Source organism: Cynoglossus semilaevis, chromosome 2 (genome assembly GCF_000523025.1).
Source record: "Cynoglossus semilaevis isolate Cse_v1.0 chromosome 2, Cse_v1.0, whole genome shotgun sequence".
In the NCBI taxonomy this organism is placed as follows: domain Eukaryota; kingdom Metazoa; phylum Chordata; class Actinopteri; order Pleuronectiformes; family Cynoglossidae; genus Cynoglossus; species Cynoglossus semilaevis.
In genome coordinates, this window is record NC_024308.1 from 2,274,700 (window position 1) to 2,285,220 (window position 10,521).

The 10,521-nt window shown below is 41.7% G+C and overlaps 1 protein-coding gene across 1 annotated transcript in view; it reads left to right on the top strand.

The window, feature by feature from the left end:
• Nucleotides 1–2,179: 2,179 nt before the first annotated feature.
• The window catches only part of slc44a5b (solute carrier family 44 member 5b), a 27,884-nt gene continuing 19,542 nt past the window's right edge, over nt 2,180–10,521 (top strand). The window contains 1 exon segment of the mRNA XM_008330736.3: nt 2,180–2,560. Within this exon segment, the coding sequence (XP_008328958.1) occupies nt 2,521–2,560 (40 nt within the window). The 5' untranslated portion in view covers nt 2,180–2,520.

Consider the following 10,521-nt stretch of genomic DNA (forward strand, 5'->3'; position numbering starts at 1 on the left):
TACTTAAGGAAAATTGACGTCTCAAGTCATTTACCTTTAATGTCTCTTTGCCACATTACAATCAGGTACATTTATTTTTGACTCTGATGTTTTTTTTATTATCATATAGCAGGTAATAACACAAAAGTGCACTGTATAAGTGAAACATCTCACCTTTATATATAGACAGGAAATGCTTTTTCACAGGTCACAGAACATGAATTCATTTTCTTTTATTATTCTCGCAGTTTTTGCTCAGACCTCGGCTGCAGCAATTTACAGTATACCATCCAGGCATAACATTAAAACTGGTGATGTGTGCAGCTTCCCTCACACACAGCTGTTTATAAAAGCTCACGGAATACAACTGTGGTGCTGAAGGAACACCGAGAAAGCTTTGAATCAATTGGTCAAGTGGTCACTTGTCGGGATAGAATAGAATAGAATAAAATAGAATTATAAAGTGTTTTTGTTATTGGAAAAACATACAGTAGTTGTTCAGTGAAATGAAAAAAAAAGCCAAAATAACTGAAAATTGGAATAATACCGTATTTTGCGGACTATGAGTCGCACTAGCCAGCTAGAGTGCCCTCTAGTGGCTGTCAGTGCGAAAATAACGAACATGTAAATTTTCAGTGGTACAGTAGTAGCAGATACTGGTACACAAGCCTAGAGTGCCCCCTAGCGGCTGTCAGTGCAGAACATGAACATGTGAAATTATATATTTTAATACATAAGTTGCACCTGAGTATAAGTCGCAGACCCAGCCGAAGGATGAAACAAAAAGTGCGACTTATAGTCCGGAAAATACAGTACTAAGATTCCTGTTTCAACAGAACTTAAAACAAGTATTTATGCACATGTGCAAATTTATAATTAGGAGCACTTTGATGAGGGCGAGTTAACGAGTGCAGTGGTGCAGCGGCAGAACCAAGTAGCAGTAAACCTGCAAATGTAAGCCAGAGCTATAAAAAGGTAAACAGTGCCAAACAGATGAACAGAGCACAGCAGAGCAGGGACGTCACTGAGTGGAGGAAGAGCTGGAACCACAACAACAACAAACTGTCATGAAGCAGTGCATCGTGGTAAAACGGCAGAGCGCGTTGTCAAACATCTGTGCTCCACAGCCTGGACGGCCAAGCGAAAGCAATAACCATGTCAAAATTTTGGACGTGGTGTGAAGTGAACTCTGCCTCGACTGCAGTCTGATCGTGACTGTTGGTTGATCTAGTCTCAGGTTTTAACCAGTGCAAAAAACCAATGTCAGGAAACGAAGGGAGACGCCGCCTTCAAAGGCACTGGATCAAAGACAACTGCTAACCAGCTAACAGGTCGAACGTCATTAAACACAAAGTTCTTCTAGGTTTTATATCAATAATGTCATGTCATTGTTTGTCTTTGTTTCAGATAGACGTCACCCTGGTGCTCAGGTAACAGACTGTTTTATATACGTGATTCCCCCAGTCAGTTTGTCCATTCACTTCCAACGCTGTGCTGGGTAAACATGATGTGTCCAGGGGCAAATCATTCAATTTAGAATGCCTTCTGGTGGGTTGTGTGAGGGGAGGTGGTGGTGGTGGGAGGGGACATTTGGCCAGGTCAGGGATGGTTTGGAAAATTTCTCTAAAATTTCTATTTGCTTTGGACTCATTTCATCAGTTCTTGTCGGGGCCTTCTGTGGTTTAAATGATATTAATAATGAAAACCAAGTGCAGTTGTCTGACTCTGTCGGGTTTTTTTTTGTGTGGTGGTCAGTATTTTTTTTTTAACTGAATATTACAGAGCAGTGAAATGACTTATACACTAGTTTACCAGATGAACAGCCTTCATTTCGACATATTTGTTTATCCCACACGTCAGTAATGTATCCACTGATTTGGTATTTTGTCCCACGAGAAAAGCATTTTTTTAAGCGAACTGTTGACAACAGCCCTTGTTGGTAAAGAGGGGCCCTGTGAGAACAGTCTGGGAACGATTACAGAAATTGCAACCAGACGCCAAGAGAAAACAAGGCAATACCCATATATCTCCAGCAGAGGTCAGTGTGTCACTGGGCGCCTCAGTTGGGAAAAGGAGACTTTCACTGACCTAAAATTACTTGCTGCATTGTTTTAGCCGTGCCAGCCTTGAGAAAGTCTCTGCCTCTGCCACACACGTCTGTTTGGTGAGATGTCGTTCTCCTGGTAAATCTAAAAAAATTATATTCAACGTAAACATCGCCTCAACAAAGAGAGAAAGAAAAGAAAAGAAAAAAAAACAGCGCAGTAGCGATGGCGTTTCCCTGCGTCCCCTTTAAAATATTTTAGGAATAATTAATGACGTCGAGCTGTAAACACGACTGACGCTCAGCTGCGTGGTGGTGGTGTTGGTGGAAGCATCCTGAGAGCAGGACTGAGACACTGCTGAAGGTTTGTCTCTGTGTCCCTTCGACAGGACCGCTGAAAGGCACGGACCACAGCAGCGCACCCCCACACAGCGACTCTCATATGCGGGCTCCAAAACCAAGACGACGGCGCTGCTGCATCTTTCCAACCGAGTGCCATGGCTAGAAAGACGGACATCCCCTCCTCCTCTTACTATGGTGAGTGGCTTCGTCTTTGTTGTCAACGCTGAGGGTTATTTTCTCCCCTCTCTCTCTCTCTGTTTCTCACTGTAATTGTCCATAGTCTCTCAGCCTCTCGACTCCTCTTGCTTCCATTTACAGTAACGTTCGGTCGCTCTCCCTGTCAGCAGCTAACGATTTAACGGTTTTGGCATTAAAAAAAAACGCAGTATCCGGTTAAAATGAAATGTTAACATTTTAATAATTAACCAACCAAAACGTGCTGAATATGTTCTACGTCGAGTCACGGATTAAAAGTGAAGGTTTGAAATGTTGACTTTTTTTTTAAATTTTTTTTTTTACATGATGTCTGCCCACTATTGTTTACCTGCTTTGACATTCTCCACTTTTCCACCACTGTCTTTGTTGTAGACAGTAACACACACAGTACAGTACAGTACAGTATCACAGCCTGCACTGGATATTAAAAAAAATACAAAATACAAAATCAGTCAATATTAAACAAAACCTCCATCTGTGATGAATGTAATGAAGATAATCAACATGTTCAGGCTGAACTGAATGATTCTGCCCACACTTCATGAAAAACACCACATGATGTCATCAAATTTCCTTTGTTGTATGGACAGACCAGAAACTAAAGATGCTGCATTTCACGCCAGACAAAGAGATGCAGCTCCAGTGTGGAGTGGGTTTCATGTGGGAATCGCTGGCGTTTCGCTCAAAACACTCCTCCGGGGTCGACTGACGGCTGTAGTGGTCTACGGTGACAGTAATTTGTCAGTTGATTGATTGAAACTCTCTTAACAAACCTTCTCCTCCTCGGTAACGTTGGACGTCCTGCTGGGATTTAGCACACTTTTTTTGTGTGTGTCAGGAACCTTGTCATTAAATAATCAAACCCTCATATTGTCAGTGCTGCTACAGTATTTTGTCAGTTGTTGTTATAATTAGTCCAATGTTGAATATTTCTCGTAAACTCGGCTTCTGTCGGCCGAATGGAATGCTCTCATCCTTTGTTGTCTGCCTGGTTCTCTCAGTTCCTTTATGAGTCCCACGATGGGACATTTTTTTAAAATATAATAATTCTGTGACATCAGCGAGCTTTAAGACCCTTTTGTTCCTCATTCTCCTTCACTCAGTGATAACATGGTCTGTCAGCATCACGTATAAGGTCCGACCTCGCGGTCACCGTGACCCAGGCTGCAGCCATCTGTCCTGGGACACAGTTTTAAATACATCTTTGGAGGCAGCAAACAGCACAGTTTGATACTTTTTTTTTCAAACACTAATGACAAAGATGTAGATCAACGAGTTGCTGGTTCAATACCCAGTCATTGTGTCTGTAGTTTGCATGTTCTCACTCCCATGTGAGTGGATTTTCTCCTGGTTCGTACGTTTCCTCCCGTGGTCCAGGAACATGCAGGAGTAGGAAAATAGTTGACCCTAAGATTGACCACAGCAGGTCGGTGAACTCCCTCACCTGTCGTCTGCTGTGATTGGCTGCAGCTCCTCTTCACCCTAACAGTAGAACATGAATGAACAAGTGAAAGAATGAATGAATGAATGAACATACTGTACATGTAATGAGAGAAAGACAAATGCTTTTACAACAGTGGTCACTTCCTGTGACCACTAAGTGGAGCTGTGGCAAGTTAATTATTTTTCAGATGTTGGCCATCTTGCTTACACTCAGTACAACTAGGACTGTGAGCAGCACCGACCAGGTAGAGCCGGCATGGGCAAACTAAGGCCCGGGGGCCAGATGCAGCCCGTTCAGCTTTGTAATCCGGCCCGCCATACTTGTCCAAATCATGTAATTGTATTGTATTGTGATTATATTTCTGCCTTTTTCCTGCAATGCCCACATTTTCCCTATAGATGGCATAGAGAAGGCTACAAGAGGTTTAGCATTTTAGCCTTTACGCATGACTTTTACCGTCGGAATTTAGGACCAATTGTGGCCCGCGAGTCCAAAAGTTTGCCCACACCTGAGGTAGAGCGTTAGTCGGCTGGTTAGTGCAGCCAATCAGATTGTGCTTAATGTTTTTGTTTGCCCAAAAAAAAACCCTCACTGTAAAAACAAAAAACAAAGTTTGCTCTTGGTCTCTGTAGTTTTTGGACGTCTTATTTCAAGACAAGGGAAAAGAGAAAGGTCATGCATTGTTCTTGTTTCTTAAAGTCACTACAGAGGAAAAAATAATATAAACTGCAGAAGTGTTTTGTTTTGTTGTACAGACCTTTTTGTCAGAAAGTTGAAAACACATGAACCCATTTTCATTTAATACCTCATTCCAGTCACCGAGCGCTTTATTTTGAAAGCGGTTGATCCGAAGAGAGAAGCTGTGACTGAGTGCAATTTGTTTCATAAGGACTTATAATTAAAATGAATTAATTTGCACCTTGAACACTGTACCGTTTTTGAAAATTTTGTCAATTGGAGGAAATTGGAATCTGCAAAAATTGGTGTCGACGAGTCACGCTTGACAAAAACACGTGGATCATATTTTTCCCTCAACACAAACCTTTACGATTCTTTGTCACAGTTCAGGCAGTACGTCCATCACGCCATACGTTAATATATGTTTAATGTTTCATTTAGCAGTCAAAGAGATGGTTTACAAATAATTTTATTCCACGTTCTGCCAGAGATGTCAAGATCAGGTGAATGTGTTCCAGTAATTTAGAGCAAATGAGCCTAAATATCCAGCTGTAGCTGATGCTGCGTGTCACCGCGTTAGCTCTGACAGTTTGATGGAGAGTCAGGGATTGAATTTCATAGCTGAGTCAAGTCTGCTCCTAAAGGGGTCTTGGGTTTTGGGGGGAAAAACTGCTGTGTCTCCATGTTATTTCCCCCCATGCTGACCCCGGTGTCTTACAAACCTCATGACTCCAGCACTATGCCAATCAAAGTTGCAACCTGTCAGCCATCGTTGTTTCTCCTTGTTCTTCACAGACGTGCAGCTCACCAGTGGAGCCTTCACATCCTGGCGTTCCATGTTTCTTTTTTTTTTTTTTAGTTCCGGACAGTGCTTTGCAGTATTTTTTTTTTTTTTTAAAAGTTGACAACAGCGGCGGCTTTGTGTCAGGTTGTTGTAGCTGAGCAAACAGCTTAGGAGAATTCACCCTCTATATTTGGAGCAGTAAATATTTCCTTATTAGGTAACCGCTGTACGTACTTCTTCATCTTTCCGGCTTGTTTTCCCTTCGACCTGTCACTCTCCCCGGAATCACAGTGAATAAAGCAAGAGGATTTAATTAAGGAGCAGCGTTTCTCCTCTAACAGTGTCCGGTGACGGAGTTAATGTTGCGTTCTGGACTAACAGTGGCTCCCTCTGTTTAGGTCAGCTGCTTTTCTCTAAAGTACCGCAAATACAAGGTCTACTATAGCAGTAGTGAAGTTTACCACCACGATGATCAACCTGTCCATCACATATTTGTCCTCACATGTTGTCATACACAGTAGGAAGTTCAAAACATGGCACATATTTACATCCAAAACATCCCATGACAGTGTACCTGGCCTGTTTAGTTGAACACAATTCTGATTATGGTTATGAAATGCAACAAACCAACACATCGATATAGAAAAATCACTGATTTGTTATTAGTTGTTAAAATAAATATTTTCTTATTATTACAATGCTAATGTGCTATCGCTACATCCCTGTATTCCACAGACTCCAGCAGAGAGTATTTCCTGTGTTTTTTCATTGGTCTTCACAGTACTCTGCCATCACTGCCAGCAACAGTGATCATCCTACATCTATTCCTCCTGTAGCCCCCCTGTGCTCTCCTCCCGTGTCGGCGCCTGCGCCGGCTGCGGCTGCTGCTGCTGCTGCTGCTGCTGCTGCTGTGTGTGTGAATTACAGTGAAAGTCCACATATACAAACAGTAGTAAATATTGCGATCGTCACAGTGTAGTCAAACCCTCCTCCGTCACATCATTCACATCAACTTGCTCTACATTCCTAATTCCGGTGACTGCAGGCTGCTACTGTATGTTATATAACCTTTCTATCTCTGTAGCTGTCTCTTTCAGACAGTACACTGTTCTGCTGAATATTAAAAACCAGTCAGAAAAACTGAGAGAAATCACTCGTGGTCTCCATGTGGACGGTTCACCAGTGACTTATCTTAATATGAGTTCCTTTCCCGTTTCGAAGCCGTTGGGCTGGGCGCGTTGTTAATTATTAAATCACTTGCATGGGCGCTCCTCCCTAAATGCTGCATTTTTATGTTGAGTCAATGCAGAGCCTTGACAGAAAGCTGAGAGATGTGTTTTAGAACCACACATTCACACTCACACTCACACACACTGCACTGAAAAAACTGCAGTCAGGGAAGATTCCACCTCATTTTACACTAAAGACGAAGTCTTATTTTGGGCTTTTCGAGTCTCTCTGTTCTTTTAAATGTACGCTCCAACAGACGGTTCACTTCCAACTAAAATGTATTTATTTAACCAGGGTAAAAAAAAAAAGAGAAAGTATGTTAATATTCAGAGTAGTAATGGGGGTAAATAACTCTGATGATTCATGTCTGTGAAGGAGACCACTAATGGAAAAGGTATTTTAATAGTGTCTGGGGAAAGAGGGATATTTTTAGGTGACAACAGAGACACCCTAACACACACAATTTGCAGTACAAACACTTCTGCGAAATGATGGAATGGGATTTGCCAAGAATGAGCAAAATAATGAGTCAAACATCGGCGCGGTACCTCGATTGTCCAGTAGGAGTGCCCTGTCGCTGATGGCACAAAATATGATTGAGGCTCTCGTTGGTGGCGCTATAATCAACCGTAGAAAATCTTGGTGGACTGAAGCTGTGAATATTTTTTTTTAACTGAAAATCGAAAAAAGCCAGATGGTATTATTAAAATGGAGAAATATATATAAAAGAAAGACGAACAAATTTGCTGTATTTTGCTTCAGATAGAGTTGGTGGATCTGAGTTTTTTTACCGAGCATGTTAGGAGGTGGCTTTTAGTTGTGCATCTTGAGTGAAGCCCTTGTTGTCAACACTATTAATTGGTCTACGGTCCCTTGGAGTCTGTTTGTCAGTCAGCGTGTCAGCCTCAGACTTACTTACTGTTCTTCTCTCAGAGAGGCTGGTCCACAGCAGACCAGTCTGACCTGAAGGTGAAGCCTCCACACATGTTATGGTAGTGTGTATTATATACTGTAGACATCAGTGTTTCCCAAAATATTTTTTTTTCTGGGGACCCATATTTTAAAAGTCACAAACCTTCACAACCAAAGTCAATAGACATTATTCGTAAAATCACAAAATACTTGACCATTAGTGAACATTAAGCAGGATATTTTATTCTTGATCGAGTGATATTTGAACAGTTAGTATTACTTTGTGATGACCGTAAACTCCTGGGAAACGTGATGTGAGACGACCCTAAAAAAACAATGCTGTACATGGTTATATATATATAAAAATGTGGCCCCTCCACTTATATTCAAATCATTTGAAATCCAGGCCAGAGCCGGTTGAGCCTGTCTCTGATCCACCGTCGTGAGTCCCAGTTCACAGGGAACTCTGTCACTGATGTGCCAGGAGGCTCCCACTGAAGTAACCAAGGTCACAAAGCCTCGGCCCCAACACTGCTGTTTCTCTCCCCAGAACAGCAGGATCCTTGTCAGTGACTGACACTCTCAGATACTCACTACTCCTCTCCTGGGGTCCCGCTATTTTCAGCATTGCAAGGAATGCCATCTTGTGCCGCTTCTCTCCCTGCAAATATGAACCGTAAATACCGTCCGCGGCGCTAATAGGTGCAAACCCAATGGGCTACCAAATCAGCTGTTCCAAGTGCACAGTCCTGGGCCATCTGCTAATAGTGGGAACGATCCCAGTGGACCGTGCTAAGTAAAGCAAAAGGGAGATATGTAGATGTTTTTTGTGGTGTTTCAGTAAGAAGAAAAGCTCTGGTAATGTTCCTCTTTCCTCAAGGGACGGAAACAAGAGCACGGATTCAGTATTTAGGAGGGCAGCAGAAAAAGGAAAAGGCAGAAAAAAAAAGTGACGGCCACATGGAGCTCGATTATAGGCATTAACTCTCGCAGATTTTTAATAATGTGAAAAATAGTGAGTCATGTGGAGGGTTTGTTTAACTGCTCAGACGTAGATGAGGGAGACTATGGGTGATTCCCTCCCTCTCTCCCCCTCCCCATTTCTATACCTCTGTTAGATGGACTGTGAGAGAGAGAGAGAGAGAGAGAGGTGCCGAGTTTAGTTGGACGTAGGAGGAGTGCTACCTGACTCAAGTGTTGAGTTTTGCCAATAAATCTCTGCCCACAATGGCTCACTCTTAAAGGCTCAAATTCCTCTTCATTTTCAGCCCCTGAAACCCTGATTGAAACCTCCACCTCTTAGAGCGGCCGCTGTGAGTCCCTTCTACTTTGTATCTCAAATGGCTTTGGTTACAGCCGCCATGAATTTCAACTCTAATGTGGCACCGGTGAAAACCAGATTACTGCGAGATTCAATCAGAAGGTTCCACGAGGCTGAGAACAGACTCACGGATGTTTTTCTCCTTGGACTCATGATTTTTTTTTTTTTTACTTTTAAATATGAATGACGGCACTCTGCACAGCGACTCAACTTTGTCTAAAATGCTGAGGAAAATTATTCTTAACCGTTTAAAAATTTATCTTTTTTTTCTTGTTTATTTATAACTGGACAGCAGCCCACGCTCGAAAAAAGCAGAACAGGTTTCAGAAGTGCAGTGTAATTGGCTTGTGCTCTGCAAGTTTTAAGAACAGTTATGAATCAGCAGAGTATTCTTAAAAAAAAAAAAATCTTTCCAAACGACCTCGCCTAAAAAAGAAAAACAGCAGGAGTGTACTTGGTGTGTTCCTGACGCCTGTATGAAAGAAGTCAGTGTTGGACAGTGGAGTCTGGAGACATTGATGTCTGTGTTTGTACAGTACTGGACTGTATGTCTTTGCACTGGATGTACAGAGACGAGCTGCAGAGGAGGAGGAGGAGGAGGTGGTAGAGGGAGAAGAACACACACTCCCGGTACATTTTGTGATTAATATCCACATTTCCTACCATACTGTATACACTCTACACCCACTAATGGTCTTTGTGGACGCATTTTCTACACATTTTCTACCGGCTGATTAAGTTTCATTCAGTCATATTTTAAATGTGCTGACTGCTGGGTGAGAGCCTGTGCCGATGCTTCTAGATAACCAGTGCTGAGACTTTTGGGTTAGGCTGCAGGTAATTGGAGGATAGTTCCCAAAATATAATATGGGAATTATAAGTTGGACTATAAGTTAGCTGTGTCTCTCATTGTTATGGTTCCTGCACTGAGGGCCTTGTTTCATACTTGAACTTGAACTTGAACTTGAACATAACAAAATGCAAAAAAAAAAAATCTTTTTATGTCCAGTCACTTTGTCCTCCGTCTCTTTAAGGAATATAACTCTGTCCTTAACTCTATAAACAACATAAGTGGGGAAAACTGATGAATTAATCAATTATGAAAATATTCATCAGCTGCAGCCTCACTGCTGTCTTCCTGTGCCCGAGAATCTTTCTTTGCACAATTTGTGAAAAAACAAGAACAACAAAAAAACCTCCAGCTCGACAGTATAACCTTGAGACACCATGACCTGTAAGAGATAAGCAAACAATTTAGTCTCTTCCAAAACTGTGAAATAAATTGATAAAAGGCCTTTGTGGCTCTTCTATAAAGATTTATCTCGTATGTTTTTGTCACTTTTTTTTTATTTTTTGTTTTTTTCTAGCACAGTTTTCCAGAAGATGATTCGTTCATCTGTCGCTCTCAGCTCATATTTATAAATCCAATAATATAACTGTTTGCACTTGAACAAAGTATTTTATCATACATAATATATGGAGTATTTTTGTTGTAATCTTTGTACACTGGTGCATGGGTGTTGTTGTTGTTGTTTGCTAGTGTCCCGAAAAACATGTTTGATTTGTGTCGA